The sequence below is a fragment of the Chiloscyllium punctatum genome, chromosome 8, assembly GCF_047496795.1.
Source record: "Chiloscyllium punctatum isolate Juve2018m chromosome 8, sChiPun1.3, whole genome shotgun sequence".
In the NCBI taxonomy this organism is placed as follows: Eukaryota; Metazoa; Chordata; class Chondrichthyes; order Orectolobiformes; family Hemiscylliidae; genus Chiloscyllium; species Chiloscyllium punctatum.
This window is the reverse complement of record NC_092746.1, coordinates 112,970,253-112,987,380: the sequence shown is the minus strand read 5'-3', so window position 1 is coordinate 112,987,380 and position 17,128 is coordinate 112,970,253. Positions and strand designations below refer to the sequence as shown.

Below are 17,128 nucleotides of genomic sequence, written 5' to 3'. Positions count from 1 at the left end.
AGATAATTGAATGCTGGATAATCAAGGTTCCTCTGAAAATTATTTAGACGAAGGGACAGAAGGTAGGGCTGCTAAACTTGCAGATGATACAAAGATTGATATAAAACTAAGTTGTGAAGAGGCTTTCAGGATGTTACAAAACACATTGATGGGGCAAAGATCTGACTAATGCAGTATAACGTAGGAAAATAACAGCTTGTCCATTTTGGCCGGAAGAACTTTTAAAAATTATCTAAATGGTAACAGCGCGCTGAGCTCTGAGATGCAAAGGGTCCTCCATAAATTGCAAAGGTTAGTGTGGAGATACAGGAAGTAATTAGAAAAGCTATATCATTTATCATGGAAAGACTTGAATACCAAAGTAGGGCATTGAGAGACTGCATTTAGAGTACTGTGCACAGTATTGGTCACCTTCTTTCATGGAGGATGCAAATGTATTGGAGGCAATAAAGAAGGTTACTAGACTAATATCTGGAATGGGTAAGTGGCCTTGTAGAGGAAAGATTGGACAGATCAGGTTTATATCCACTGGAGTTTACAAGAGTAACAGGTGACTTGATTGAAACATAAAATCCTGAGGGGCCTTAAGAGGTGGATGGAAAGAGGATGTTTTCATTTCTGAGAGAATCCAGAACTAAAAACAGCGGTTGCACATTTAAAATTGGAGATGAGGTGACTTTATTCTCACGGTGGAATTAGCATTTGGAAATATCTTCTGAAAAGGTGGAAGCAAATTCCTTGAGTATTTCTGAGACAGGGGTAGATAGATTCTTGTTAAGGATTGAAACATTATTGGGGTAGGCGAGAATGTGGATTTAAGGTTACAATCAGATCAGCTGTGATCTTACTCCATAGTGAAATAGGCTCCAGGGGGACGAACAGCCTAATCTTACGCCTGACTGGTATGTATGCTCATGTGTTCTTTTCCTTTAACTCCAACTAAGATGGAGTCTTGTATGAGAAATGTAGTATAGAATCATACAATCCCTATACTGTGGAAAGAAGCCATTTAGCCTCGAGTCTATGCTGATCCTCTGAAGAACATCCCATCCAGACCCAGCCCCCTGCCCTAGCTCCATAACCACACATTTGCCATGGCCAAACTAACCTACACATCACTGGACATGACAGGGCAACTTAACATGGCCAATCCACCTAAGCGTGGCATCTTTGGACTGTGGGAGGAAACAGGACCACCCAGTGAAAATTCACGCAGACGCAAGGAGAATGTGCAAACTCCACACATACAGTCACCAAAGGCTGTGACTGAACTCCAGGTCCCTGGCACGGTGAGGGCAACATTGCTTATCACTGTACCACCCAAGTAAATGTAACGCGGAGCCAATGGCTTTACAATACAAAATTGAATATTTCCTCATCATTACTTACAAGACGTATGCTTTTCTGCTACTTGGAGAGATTCAATAAGATGATAAGCTTTATCCTATGCCGTGCGCCATCAGTGCAGTTCTTAACCCAATAAAGAAAGTATTACAGTTCTTACCTTTTTCATTAGCCACTGTGGTTTGATCTCCTGCGTGGTTAAAGCTATTGGCTGGCTTATGAACACTTTCTTCTTGTGATAATTGCTCCTTAGTTGTTCCACTAATTTCAATAACACCTACGTGTTCTGAAATGTCAAAACAAAAAGCAGCAAAAGCCTAAATATTACTTACCAAAATTGGATTTAAATTGAACATCTTAGTTTGAATAAAGAGCTCTTATTTCATAAAGACATTCCTGTTTTTCATCAAATATGCTGACTTTTGTTCGCAGCAGCATTATTAAATATATAGTCTTACATTCAATAATTAAATTGTTGATTTAACACTGAATATTAACAATTAGCTTTTATAAGGACAGAATGATAGAAAGAATTCTGTGAAAGCTATAAATCAATTTCAGGTCATGAAATTGGTCAAGTTGTTGACCAATTTTACAAATGCTGAGAACCAGAGATAAAAACACAGAATTGTTGCAGAAACTCAGCAGATCTAGCAGCATCTGCAGAGACAGATAACTAGACAGTGTAATTTTTGAACTGAGGTATGTTGTGTCAAACTGAGCAGAGTTAATGCTCTTCCAAGTCTAAACACAGTTCTTTTATTCTTTGTAATAATTCAGATGCCAATCAACAAATTTTTGACTAGGTTGTAGCAGCGTAATGAACCTATTTCTAGTCCGACACGTTTGGTCTTCAAAACTTTTGGCATGTGCCAAGAAATAAATCAGGTCTAGAAGAGCGTCAGTTTAAGTTGGACAACTAGAATGCCAAATTAACCAGCACCTAAAAATGTTGTGTCTCAACCTATTAGTTCAGCAAAATGACCAGCTATATCTTTCATCTGGTAAAATTTAAGGCTTTGAAGCTGCTAGCATAGGACACTTTTTTCCCAGAAACTGGGATCTTTTCCAAGATAAGGGCCGTTACATGATATAATTGCTGCCAAAGTTTATCGTCAAGATCAAATTTAATGAAAAAACAATTCCAGCTTGGAAGCTAAAACAGGATATAGTCTTTAGGCAGGGGCCGGATCCAACCGATAAGTCTCTATATGTGATTAAATCATTTGACGCAAGATAGCACCATGTTCAGTGTCCTAACAAGTGCAGCCATTTTCCTCTTCAATATATTTACTGCAGATATGATAGTTGCTGGCTACTGTTTTATAAAAGAGAGTTTTAATCAAGAAAGAAATGCAAATAAAAATTAGATTTGTTCAAATCAAAAGAACGACCACTTCCTAAAAAGTGATTAGCTTCCAGAATCTCTGGTGGCACTCTCTTCTTGACCCGACATGGAGCAAGGAGACATCAGTTCTATCTGATCTGCTCCACAGTTGCATATTCTTTTGGTTGTCACACCCAATGTAATTATTTCCACTCTTTAAAGATCTACACCGAGGGAATGCTTTTTTTTCCAATTCAACCCTAGCCTAACAGATGTCATTTATGGTTATTAGAACTAAGAGGCTCTCCTTAAAAAGTTGCCTGCACGGTAAAACACATTATTGAAAGACAAACAAAATATATTTGGGAAGGGTATGCTAATAATTAACATTTCAGATATATAATGATAATTTTTAAAATAAAAATACTTGGGTTTATTTAGATAGAGGACATTATTATGCAGCCAATTATGCACTTTTGAAGTGTTAGTACTGTTACAACCCAGACTTCAAAATCCAACTTAGATTTTCTTTTCCCTAGGCAATCTATTTCCAGGTGAATAAAATTTCTATTTTTCCTTCAGTCATTGGTAAAATTTAAATTAATTACCCTTGACATATTTTTGGTTCTCCTTTGCCTTCAACTTTGTCATGAAAAATGTACTGAAAATAAATTATTTCTCCGCATGCCTCACAGAAAACAATAAGCCTTTTTTAAAAGTTGTGAAAAACAGAAAATATATTGCAATGCAATCAAAACAGAGATTAGTGGCAGCTCATTAAATAAAACCACATAGTAGTATGGGCCCTTATTCAAAAAGATTAGTAAAATATAGAATGTCAAAAAAAACCCAAAGATTTCAGCAAGCAGATAAATTTAGTTCATGGATTCATACTGGGTACGATGAACAGATGATAGAGCAACTAAGGAGTATTTTAGTATATACATGCGGCATGGAAGTCTAGTGGCAACGTCACTGGTTTCATAATCCAGAGGCCCACCTAATGCTGTGGGGACACAGGTTCAAATTACACCATGACAGGAATGTGAAGTCAGTTAATACAGTGTGGAACTTGAACTTATGGTGACCATAAAACCTTGTCGATTGGCACTTTCCTTCAGGGAAGGAAACAGAAAATAGGAAATGGAATGTTCAGCTTTCAGCCTGCTCTGCTGATCATCCAACTCAGTCCCTTGTTCCTGATTTCTCCACGCATCCTTTGATCCCTTTAGCCTGAAGAACTATACCTACTTCCTTCTTGAAAAAAATCAATTTTTTGGCCTCAACTGCTTTATGTGGCAGGGAATTCCAGAGGCTCACCATCCTCTGGGTGAAGAAATTTCTCCTCACCTCAGTCCAAAATACATGAAATCTGTGATCTCCGTGATGACGGTGATCCCTGATTTTGGGCTCCCCAGTTTTTAGAAACAACCCACCTACTTTTACCCATTTGTCTTTCTTTAAAACTCCAGAGAACATAATAACTGAACCAGGCTCTCTTACCCAATTTGGTCTACTCTAGACACACAGACTACTCAGTTCAATAGCAATTAAGCAATAAATACTGGCCTTATTAGTGACACATTTATCCCATGCTGTTTTGAAAAACATCCCATCCTCTTATGTTTTCAGAAAAAATTAACAGCCCACTTCTGGGAAAATAAGAAGTACATAAAGTTTTGCTTCCAAAGTTAGATGAGAACTCAGTCTATAACAATACTATTCAATTTTTCCTTTGCACTCATCAATACAACCTGAGTTTTCCTTACAGCATTACTTTCCTTTTGAATGAATTTCCAATTTATTATGGAAAAACCATTAGCTTTGTGCCCTTAGAAATGAAGGCGGTAAGACTAGCCATCGTTCTCTTGACTAGGCAACAGTGAGGACTGCAGATGCTAGAAATCAGAGTCTAGATTAGAGTGGTGCTGGAAAAGCACAGCCGGTCAGGCAGCATCCGAGGAGCAGGAAAATCGATGTTTCAGGCAAAAGCCCTTCATCAGGGCTGAAGGCAGGGAGCATCCAGGGTGGAGAGATAAACGTTCTCTTGACTGACAATGTAGGGCCCCTCTTATTAAGTGCACATTGAGTAAGCACAGAATAATTTTTAGCTGATGTCTTTGAATAGCCTAAAAGCTGCTCAGACTTGATGTGCAGACTCATGAACAACACATAACCACTTGAGTGGGTAATGAGGTGTTGCCAATGTCTTTGATTCTTGCCACCACTGATCCAATGGTTTTATCAAAAGGGAGAAAATTTGATGGTGGAAGAAAACAAAATTCTGCATCCTACTCAAATATACAAAGTACGCCACCTAATTCAAGTAAAAATTAATCTTATAAGCCCAAAGTCTGCAAATCCAGTTATTGTCTGCAAGGAAGACTGTTTTAAAAAAAAACCCTCCTTACTAAGAAATGCAGAAAAATGGTTATGGCATAGGAGACAGTTATTCAGTCCAGTGTACCTATGCTGGGTCTTCAACCAAGCATGCTTACCTTGCTTCAATCTCCCACTAACTCCTTCCCTCTCTGTCCTCCCCCACCCACTTCCTTGTATAAGATTTCTATCCAATTAATCATCCTTTAAATGCCCCAACTGAAACTGCCAGTACCACTTTTTCATGCAGTCCATTCAATGTCCTCATGGTCTGATTTTTTTTATGGCATTACCCGCGCTTCTTGAGCAGATCAATTTAAATCTATGCCCTCTGGTCATGTTCCTTTTACGAGCATGAACAGATTCTCACTACCTTTTCCATTTAGCCTCCTCTCAACCTTGTTCGCTCCAAGAAGAACGTATCCTCATGACTGAAGTTTCTTATTCCTGGAACTATTGTAAATTGCTGCTGCACTCTCTCCAACGTATTCACATCTTTCCTGAAATGTCACACCCATAATTGTACACAATACCCAAACTGAGGTCTAACAAGTATCTTATAAAGTTCAACATTACCTCATTGTTCTTGTAATCTCTGTCCCTATTAATAAAAGCAAGGACACTGTATGCTTTAATAACTGTGCTCTCCATCTATCCTTTAAAATTGTACACCCTATTTTAGACCATAAGACATAGGAGTGGAAGTAAGGCCATTCGGCCCATCGAGTCCACTCCGTCATTCAATCATGGCTGATGGGCATTTCAACTCCACTTACCCGCATTCTCCCCACAGCCCTTAATTCCTCAAGACAAGAATCTATCAATCTCTGCCTTGAAGACATTTAGCGTCCTGGCCTCCACTGCACTCTGCGGCAATGAATTCCACAGGCTGAATTCCACAGCCACTCTCTGGCTGAAGAAATGTCTCCGCATTTCTGTTCTGAATTTACCCCCTCTAATTCTAAGGCTGTGCCCACGGGTCCTAGTCTCCTCACCCAACGGAAGCAATTTCCTAGCGTCCACCCTTTCCAAGCCATATATTATCTTATACGTCTCTATTAAGTCTCCCCTTGATCTTCTAAACTCCAATGAATACAATCCCAGGATCCTCAACCGTTCCTCATATGTTAGACCAACCATTCAAGGGATCATCCTTGTGAATCTCCGCTGGACACGTTCCAGTGCCAGTATATCCTTCCTGAGGTATGGGGACCAAAACTGGACACAGTACTCCAAATGGGGCCTAACCAGAGCTTTATAAAGTCTCAGTAGCACAACGGTGCTTTTATATTCCAACCCTCTTGAGATAAGTGACAACATTGCATTCGCTTTCTTAATCACGAACTCAACCTGCATGTTGACCTTTAGAGAATCCTGGACTAGCACTCCCAGATCCCTTTGTACTTTGGCTTTACGAATTTTCTTACCGTTTAGAAAGTAGTCTGTGCTTTTATTCTTTTTGCCAAAGTGCAAGACCTCGCACTTGTTCACGTTGAATTCCATCAGCCATTTCCTGGACCACTCTCCCAAACTGTCTAGATCCTTCTGTAGCCTCCCCACTTCCTCAGTACTACCTGCCTGTCCACCTAACTTCGTATCATCTGCTAGAATGCCCCCAGTCCCTTCATCCAGATCATTAATATATAATGCGAACAGCTGTGGCCCCAACACTGAACCCTGCGGGACACCGCTCGTCACCGGCTGCCATTCTGAAAAAGAACCTTTTACCCCAACTCTCTGCCTTCTGTCAGACAGCCAATCCTCAATTTTATTTTGTTTGTCCTATCAAAATGCATCACATCACATTTGTGCCATCTATCTGCTCACAAATTCCACATCTTGCTCCTCAAACAACTTGGTTGAGATGACCAATAATTTTGCAGATGACACCAAAATTGGAGATATAGTGGACAGTGAAGACGGTTATCCAGGATTACAAAGGGATCTTGATCTATTGAGTCAGTAGGCTGAGGAGTGGCAGATGGAATTTAATTTGAATAAACACAAGGTTTTGTGTCCTGTTCTTATCACACAGCTAATTTTGCATCTGTGTATTCTCAACAAGTTTTGGTGACCTCTTAAAAAAAACTCAATTATTTAAACGCAATTTTCCCTATAGAAATATATGCTGACTTTTCCTAACCAAGCCACCTATTTCCACGTGATTACAGGCAGTCCCTGGGTTGCAAACGGGTTCAATTCTCGATTTGTACGCAAGATGGAATACAATACAGGACAATATAAAACAGCCATTTGTAAGTACATGAAATGTTCGTATTGCACATATTCAAAATTACATCCCTACATGGGATTGCGTTTGTAAGCATGAATGACTGTATGGTGGATGTTTGTAAATTGGTGTGCTAAAGCAAAGAGTAAAAGTTGCCATAGTCCTACTGGACCATATGGCTGCTCTCTCATTACTGACAGATGGCTTGTGGTGGTTTAACTTGGGGGTCTGACAAGGAGAGAGGTTGGTAAACTCAGTGAGAATTAAACCCACCCTATTGGCATCACTCTGCAGCACTAACCTGCTGTTCAACTGAGCAAATAGACCTATCCCAAATAATGGTTTCTGAAAGCTTCCCCATCACTGAAGTTAAACTGACAGGTTTGTAATTGCTGGGATTATCCATACAACCTTTCTTGAACAACACCATAACAATGGCACTTCAAAGTCTAGGGAAGATTGAAAGATAATGGACAGCGTTCCCATAATTTCTACTTTTGTTCAAAATTCTTGGACGTATCTAATCAGGTCCTAGACCCCTGTCAAAAACCTATCCAAAACCTCCTTATTAATAATTTGGAACCCTTCTCGTGACAGACTCCTCCTCTGTTATAATGATCTGGACAGCCCATCCTCCTGTTTTCTAGTGAAAAGTATTCATTTAATACCTCAGCCATTGAAAATTGTGAGCAAGATGCAAGGAGGCTTCCAAGTCGAGAGAGTGAGCAAACACATGGCAGATGCAGTATAACTTTACATTTAGCCACTTTGTACATGGTGTATGAAAAACAAGAAGGAATAGTACTGTTAGTGAAGGTGGTGCTTGGTCTGCTTGCCTTTATTGGTCAGTGCATTGAGTACAGGAGTTGGGAGGTCATTTTGTGGCTGTACAGGACATTGGTTAGGTCACTTTTGGAATACTGCGTTCAATTCTGGTCTTCCTACAGTGGAAAGATGATGTGACACTTGAAAGGATTGACAAGGATGTTGCCACAGTTAAAGGGTTTGAGCTATAGGGAGAGGCTTAATAGACTGGGTGAGAGGGGTGACCTTACAGAATTTTATAAATGATGAGGGGTATGCAATTTGAGAAGATTTGTAGCTCAGGTTAAGGTTCAGGTTTTAAGTTTGCTGGCTAAACTGGAAGTTTGTTTAAAAAAAACCATGAGGGGTATAGATAGGGTGAATAGCCAGGGTCTTTCCCCATGGTTAGCAGAACCCAAACTAGAGGGTATTGGTTTAAGATGAGGGGGGAAAGATATAAAAAGGACCTAAGGAGCAACATTTCCATGCAGAGGGTGGGGTGTATATGAAATGAGCTGGCAAAGAAAGAGGCGGAGGCTGGATGGGTATATGATTAGGAAGGGATTAGAGGAATGTGGGCCAAATGCTGACAAATGGGATTAGATTAAGTTAGGATATCTATTGGCATGGACGAGTTGGACTGAAGAATCTGTTTCCAGTCAATGAAAGCAAGCAATTAGTACGGTATGTGGTATATTGGCCTTCATTGCAACAAGATTTGAGATCAGAAGTAGGAATGTCTTACTTCAGTTTTCCAGGCCCTTGGAGAGACAAGTTCTACATGCAGTTTTGATTTCCCTACCTAAGGGAGGACACACTTGCCATAGGAGGCAAGCAGCACAGGTTCACTCGGCATTGGCGATGGCACGACTGTCCTATTAGGAGATTGGTTTGACTGGATTTGTATTCACTAGAGTTCAGAACAATTAGAGGGATCTGATCGGAACATATACAATTCTAATACGACTGCGGAGACTAGATACAAGGAGGCTCTTTTCCCTAGTTATGGAGTTTGAGTCAGGAACAGTGTCTTCGGATATAGGGTTGATGATATAAGACTGAGGCGAGGTGAGGAAACATCTCTTCATTCAAAAATTATGGAGTTCAATTCACTGAACATATTCTAGAAAGAGATGGATACTAATTGTTAGATTTTGAAGGCATCAAGTATGAAGAGAAAGCACAAACATGGCATTGATATTGAAGATCAGCCACAATATAGTAAATGGCAGAGTAGACTCGAAGGCCAAATGAACTTTACTTGTTCCTAGTTTCGATGATAAATTGCTAAACCAGATAATTGCAATACCATAAAATAAATTTAACTCCTGTTTGACTGCTGTCCACCTGATCGAGGATTGCTCAATACCAATATGCATGCCCAAAGTTTCACGCCCATCAGCATAGAACAAACAAATTAAAAAACTGATGAATTGGCAGTGTTTAGATTCAGAGAAATATAAATTAATCCTTTCACACTACAGCGTGTTGTCCAAATGGCAAAGTGCCCATTAAACTCCCTAAACCCATCCCATTCAAAAACTAGCAATAGAGAACAATTCTAAATAACTTCCATTGCACTGGATGCTTAAAAATAGTTTCACTGAAGACAAGTAAAAAGTTCACTTTATAGTTAATCATGAATTTAAAAAGTTAAAATTTCAATGTTAAAAACTTTCATATTAATATAACGCAATGGTACAGTCTGGTGGTGAATTCTCTAAAATAGCTGTCCTTGCTACATGATTGACAATCCCTACGAAGCTCACTGTCAAATGAAGATACTAACACGAACTACTCATCTCTACTAGCAAACTGATAATCTAACCACATACTGTTAAGTAAATGCAAATTATGTAATGGCTGGAGTTTTACTAAATTCAGAATAATGTATGGCCTCAAAAATGGATGTTGAGAGTACTCCCTTCTAAAATAACTCACCAATTTTCCCAGTCTTTCATTAACCATATGGATCCATTCTATCAGGCACAACGGTATCCAGTGACTTAGCAGGAAATGCATGTTTGTGACCTTTCAACATGTTATTCCTATCCTTTGGTTAGAGTCAGGCAATCTTAATGGTATGTTGTTTCGGTAGGGATGAGATAATGTCTTGAGATCATAGCTCAAGAAGAGAACAAAATACTGATACTCAGGTTCAACATTGACAGATTAGAAAAATAGGGTGACTTTCTGAAAGTGTTGCAGCTCACTGACAGGTTATTTGCTCTAGACTCGAGGAATTTTGCTGACATAATTTTACTGACAATAATTCGTGGATGCCACCCATCCTCAAATTCCATTCACACACCAAGTAAAATCAATCCTTTATTCCAGTTCTAAAATTAAGTCTTCAATAAAGTCTATGACAGTTTTAAAACATTAACTTCTAATATGTATTTATGTTCTTACCTGTAGCAGTTTCTTGAACAGAGTGAATAGTCTCATTGTTATCACAAGATTGAATATGTTCCATTGCAACCTCTGTTTCTTTACACATGGTACATATGTAGCATTCCTTTAGTGAAATGTCCTCAGTATTCTCCAATGATCTGTCACATTCTATGTGAATCCATCTAGAAAGGGAACACAAAAATGTGTTTAATATTTTCAATAAACCCAAAAATCATACATGAATCGGGAGAATGAATCTTTAACTTCCCTGGGACATGCAATTCATAATGTCCCCAGATTCACTTGCTTAACTATTCTGAGTCAGGTGAACCGTGAACATAGAAAGGAGTGAGGGGAACTAAATAATAAGAAATAAACAGTTCAGGAAAATAAGTAAACCAAAATATACAAAAAAACTGAAATCAACCCAGACAATAATTTTAGTTTATAGTTATAAAGTTTTAAGTTCCCAATCAAGTTACTTTGAGCCAGAGTGAAAACTAATGGTTGCATGTTCACTGCATTCCAGCATGTTACAAATGAAGAATAAAGACAAGAGTTCAATGCAGCTTTTAATGGAATTTTTGTAAATACTGAATTCAAGTCAAATGATTAACAAAAGATCTGAAATAGTACTAGGAATGTTGAAGTCAAAGCAGATTTTGCTCACTTTAACAGCAACATTGTACAATCCTGGCAATACATCAACTGTCCAACCACTCAATCTGGGAAGAGTATTTCATACAAGACTTTTCTCATGGGGTTTTGGAGATTAAATAAAAGTGGAAAGAAGGACTGAGTTGTCTCCTTTCGTCCACTAACAATCTGTCTTCCAAGGCAGCACGCTCAAATGACTCTCCACAGTAGGTGATCAGTGTCACTGTGAAGATAGTCAAAAACAATTAAATGGTGGAAACGATTTGATAATTTAAAAACAAAAGCTCATTTTTCTTTTAAGCAAACAATCCTCTAAGGAAGATGAATTCAGGCAAGCACATAATCTGATTAGATATAAAACACATCTCTTTTAAGTGAACAACTCCTCACTTGTACGCACCTACTTCTGCTCAAAGTCATTTAACGCTCGAGTAAAATATCTGCTGCCAAATGGAAGAACGAGACTTCAGTCAAACAAGATAAAAATCCACTCTCGATTAGCTACACTAACACAGAAATAGGCTTCAACAAAAACAGCATTCTCTCAGTACTGCACTTTCACAGCGACAGTTGAAAGAACTTCCAGCAGCACAATTATGTTTGTGAAAAGTTAAGGACTAATTGCCAACACTCAAGGTGTCTGAATCTTATTGTTTCAATGGCGATGTTCTGTTAAAAGGGTCATAGCAGGAGCCATCCAAAAAATAATAAAATATTTATCAAAAGGGCACTATAAACACAATGTCCGGCTCTGCATCGAGACAGCAGCTGTTCCCTTTAATAGTTAATCTGAGTCATGCTCCTTACAGAAGTGACCACTTGCATGAATCATGTTCAAATCTTAGATGGAGAAGGCTCTTTAATATGTCAAAAGGATAAAAGCAAAGAAAACCATAAAATGCAAGCAAAGAGGAAGCACAACAAAAGAAAATGGGAAATCACAAACAGATCTTGCATGTCAGAAGTGAAGAACAACTGAATTTTAGGATTTCACCTGATTTTCTTCAACTCCATACAAAATGAGCTCTTGCCCTATATGCCAGAGTACTGCTCCTAACACATTAGCATCTTTCCACAAGTACAATGGTGGGGCTGTAATTAGCCAGGTTGGATCTGTCTTGCTTTTTGTCGACAGGGTGTATCTGGGCAATGTTTCACATTGTCAGGTAGATGCCAATGTTGTAGCTGCACTGACTCAGCAAGTTCTGGAGCACAACTCATCAGCACCACAGCTGGCATGTTGTTAGCCATAGCTTTTGTGGTGTCTAGCGCCGTGGCTGTTTCTTGATATCACAGTGAATGAAGTTGACTGACAGCTGGCTTCTATGATGTTGGCAACCTTCAGACGAAGCACAGATGGACCATCTACTTGTCAGTTTTGACTAAAGATTATTCAGCTTTATCTTTTGGTCATCATCTAGGGGAGGTTATTTGTGGAGCCTGCTGCTCCAATGAGTAATCTAACTGCCCACCAAGAATCACAACTAGATGGAACAGGACCATAAAGTTTAGATCTGACCCACCAATTGTGGAATTGTTTATCACCATCAATAAAATTACTGGTTATACTGTTGGGCAAATAAAGAGTCCTTAGTTGCAGCTTCAGGTTGATATTTTAGTATGCCTGGTGTGGCTTTTGGCATGCCTTCCACACTCGTCATTGAACCAAAGTTCACTCCAAATTAATGTTAATAGTGGAAAATGAAAAAAAGTGCACACGTGAGAGAATATGTGAGACAGACAGAGAGACGGGAGGGGGGGGGGGGGAGAGAGACGGGGGGGGGGGGGGGGAAGAGAGAGACGGGATGGGGGGGGGAGAGAGACGGGAGGGGGGGGGGAGAGAGACGGGAGGGGGGGGGGAGAGAGACGGGAGGGGGGGGGAGAGAGAGGGGTGGGAGAGAGAGAGAGGGGTGGGAGAGAGAGAGAGGGGTGGGAGAGAGAGAGAGAGAGAGGGGTGGGAGAGAGAGAGAGGGGGGGGGAAGAGAGAGAGAGGGGGGGAGAGAGAGAGAGGGGGGGGAGAGAGGGGGGGGGGGGAGAGAGAGGGGAGAGAGAGAGGGGTGGGAGAGAGAGGGAGGGGGGGGAGAGAGAGGGAGGGGGGGGGAGAGAGAGGGAGGGGGGGGAGAGAGAGGGAGGGGGGGAGAGAGAGGGAGGGGGGGGGAGAGAGAGGGAGGGGGGGGAGAGAGAGGGAGGGGGGGAGAGAGAGGGAGGGGGGGGAGAGAGAGGGAGGGGGGGGAGAGAGAGGGAGGGGGGGGAGAGAGAGGGAGGGGGGGAGAGAGAGGGAGGGGGGGGAGAGAGAGGGAGGGGGGGGAGAGAGAGGGAGGGGGGGGAGAGAGAGGGAGGGGGGGGGAGAGAGAGGGAGGGGGGGGAGAGAGAGGGAGGGGGGGGGAGAGAGAGGGAGGGGGGGGGAGAGAGAGGGAGGGGGGGGAGAGAGGGAGGGGGGGGGAGAGAGAGGGAGGGGGGGGGAGAGAGAGAGGGGGAGAGAGAGGGGGAGAGAGACCGACCAAATGCATGATACTGGAGAAGTCATTCCTGTTCTCCTAGTGAACAGAACATCAAAAGGGAATTTGATGGATGCATTATGCTGGTTAGGTCACTGGGCAAGTAATTCAAAGGCAAATGAACTAAGAAAATGGGTTGCATTTCTCCAATTAGTAGTAGGTGAAATTTAAATTGAATTAATAAACTGGAATATAAAGCCTCGAGTCTCAGAATTGGTGGCTATGACAACTGATATTAATTGTTATGCTGTCTAAAAGGAAATTTAATCATCCTTCATAATCTTGCATATACCTGAACCCAGACTTATAGCAATGTGGTTGACTCTTACAACAGATGCTGGCTTTGCAAAATATCCCCATACTCCATGAAAGACATTTTAAAAATCATTTGGGGTCTTGACAGAGTAGATGGGGGAAAAAGATCCCCTTGGTAGAAAAATTGAGAATGTGAGAACTCAGATTTAAAGCAAAAGATCAAAATAAGCAATGACAACAGAACAAAAGTGTTTATTTCACTCAATGAGTGATGAGGCCAGGAAATAAGGCAGCCTGGAGGCTCCCTGCCTCCATTCCTGATGAAGGGCTTTTGCTCAAAACATCAATTTTCCTGCTCCTCGGATGTTGCCTGATCTGAACAAAGTAACTTTACAGCCCAGGAACAGGCCCTTCGGCCCTCCAAGCCTGAGCTGATCCAAATGTACTATCTAAACCTGTCGCCCAATTCCTAAGCATCTGTATCCCTCTGCTCCCCACCTACTCATGCAACTGTCCAGACGCACCTTAAATGAATCTACCGTGCCTGCCTCTACCACCTCTGCTGGCAACGCGTTCCAAACGCTCACCACCCTCTGTGTGAAGTACTTGCCGCGTTTATCCCACTTAAACTTTCCACCTCTCGCTTTGAAAGCAAAACCTCTCGTTATTGAATCCTTCACCCTGGGAAAAAGCTGGTCTCTATCCACCCTGTCTATACCCTTCATGATTTTATAAACCTCAATCAGGCCCCCCCCAACCATCTCCTTTGTTCTAATGAAAATAAATCTAACCTACTCAACCTCTCTTCATAGCTAGCACCTTCCATACCAGGCAACATCCTCATAAACCTTCTCTGCACCCTCTCCAAAGCAACCACATCCTTTTGGTAATGTGGTGACCAGAACTGTACACAGTATTCTAAATGCAGCCGAACCAATGACTTGTACAATGTTAACATGACTTACCAGCTCTTATACTCAATACCCTGTCCAATGAAGGCAAGCATACTATATGCCGCCTTGACCACTCTATCCACCTGTGCAGCAACCTTCAGGGTACAATGGACCTGCACTCCCAGATCCCTCTGCCCATTAACTTTTCCCCAAGGCTCTTCTGTTCATTGTATAATTTGCTCTAGAATTAGACTTGCCTAAATGCATCACCTCACATTTGTCTGGATTGAACTCCATCCACTACTTTTCCACCCAACTCTCCAGTCTATCTATACCCTTCTGTATTCTCTGACAGTCCCTCATGCTTTCTGCTACTCCACCAATCTTCGTGTCACCTGCAAACTTGCTGATCATACCAACATTGCCCTCTTCCAGATCATTTATGTATATTCCAAACAACATTGGCCCAACCTGACCCCTGTGGAACACCCCTGGTCACCTTTCTCCATTTCGAGAAACTCCCTTCAACTACTACTCTGTCTCCTGTTGCTCAACCAGTTCTTTATCCACCTAGCTAGAACACCCTGCACACCATGTGACTTCACTTTCTCCATTAGTCTACCATGGGGAACCTTATCAAATGCCTTACTAAAGTCCATGTATATGACATCAACAGCCCTTTCTTCATCTAGCAACTTGGTCACTTCCTCGAAGAACTCTTAAGTTGGTACGGCACAGATCTCCCCCACACAAAACCATGTTGCCTAACACTGATAAGCCCATTCTCTTCTAAAAATATAAATAGATCCTATCCCTCAGTACCTTCTCCAGCAACTTTCCCACCACCGACGTCAGGCTTACTAGTCTGGAGTTCCCTGGAATACCCCTACTACCCTTCTTGCACAGGGGAACAAAATGAGCAACCCTCCAGTCTTCCGGCACTTCACCTGTATTTAAGGATGCCACAAAGATATCTGTCAGGGCCCCAGCTATTTCCTCTCTCGCCTCCCTCAGCAACCTGGGATAGATCCCATTTGGTCCTGGGGATTTGTCCACCTTAATAACCTCTAGCCTACCCAACACATCTTCCTTACTTATGTCAACGTGATCCAGACTAATCAAACTTCTATCTCTAATCTCAACATTCATCATGTTCCTCTCCTCAGTGAACACTGATGCAAACTAATCATTCAGAATCTCACCTATTCTCTCAGGTTCCACACACAGCCTTCCTTCATTATCCTTTAGTGGACCAATCCTTTCTCTAGTTACCTGCGTGCTTCTTACGTAAGAATAAAATGCTTTGGGATTCTCCTTAATTCTGCTCGCTAAACCTATTTCATGACCCCTTTTCACCCACTTGATTCCTCGTTTAAGACTTGCCCTAGTCTTCCAATATTCTTCCAGGGCCCGTTCTGTTCTTAGCTGCCTAGACCTTATGTATGCTTCTCTTTTTCTCTTGGCTAGTCGTAAAATTTCTCCTGTCATCCACGGTCCACGAATCTTGCCCTTCCTATCCTTTGCCTTCAATGGGACATGCCTATCCTGCACTATCTTTGAAAGCCTCCCACATCTCAAACGTGCACTTCCCTCCAAGTAGCTGTGTCCAATCCACATTTCCGAGCTCCTGCCTAATTTTGATATAATTGGCCTTGGCCCAGTTTAGTATTGTGCTGTGCTTTTCCAACACCACTCTAATCCAAAAGCCAGGAAATAAGCTTGCTGACAATGGGTGGAGGCAGATTTAATCAAGGCATACAAGCAGGAACTGGATGAATGTAAAGAATAAAAGGAAAAGACAGGCATCTCTCGATGCATTGCTCCTTTCGAAAACTAGCACAAACACAATGGGCTAAACAGTCTCTTCTGGGGCTGTAACAATTATGAGTAGCTGAAAATTGTTACAGATTTCACTCAAGATCATCACGTTCAAATTGCACCTCCTTGAATACACAGCAAAATATTAATTCAAAACAGTAACATTTCTGGTGGATTGTACGATTAGATTAGATGATTCCCTACAGTGTGGAAACAGGCCCTTTGGCCTAACCAGTCCACACCGACCCTCCAAAGAGTAACCCACCAAGACCCATTTCCTTCTGATTAATGCATCTAACCAAAGGCAATTTAGCATGACTTGCATATCTTTGGACACGGGGAGAATGTGCAAACTCCACACAGACAGTCATCCGAGGCTGGAATTGAACTTGGGATCCTGGCGCTGTGAGGCAGCAGTGCTATCCACTGAGCCACCATGCCGCCTCTATCTATTTACATTTGACTTGCATGTTAAGTTAAAGCGATCTTGATGGTTTCAAAAAAAGCTCAAGAATTGCTATTAAATAGC

The 17,128-nt window shown here is 41.4% G+C and overlaps 1 protein-coding gene across 9 annotated transcripts in view; it reads right to left on the bottom strand.

Annotated features, from left to right (window-relative positions):
• kmt2ca (lysine (K)-specific methyltransferase 2Ca) overlaps window positions 1-17,128 on the bottom strand; it is a 506,051-nt gene that overhangs the window by 216,345 nt on the left and 272,578 nt on the right. For all 9 annotated transcript variants that reach the window (XR_011961410.1, XM_072576253.1, XM_072576251.1 and 6 more), the window contains exons 12-13: window positions 10,497-10,660; window positions 1,505-1,630 (exon numbers count right to left, since the gene is read on the bottom strand). Coding sequence is in view for 8 of the 9 variants with exons in the window: in XM_072576253.1 (XP_072432354.1) it covers window positions 1,505-1,630; window positions 10,497-10,660 (290 nt within the window). In the remaining variant the exon portion in view is untranslated. The remainder of the gene's footprint in view (window positions 1-1,504; window positions 1,631-10,496; window positions 10,661-17,128) is intronic.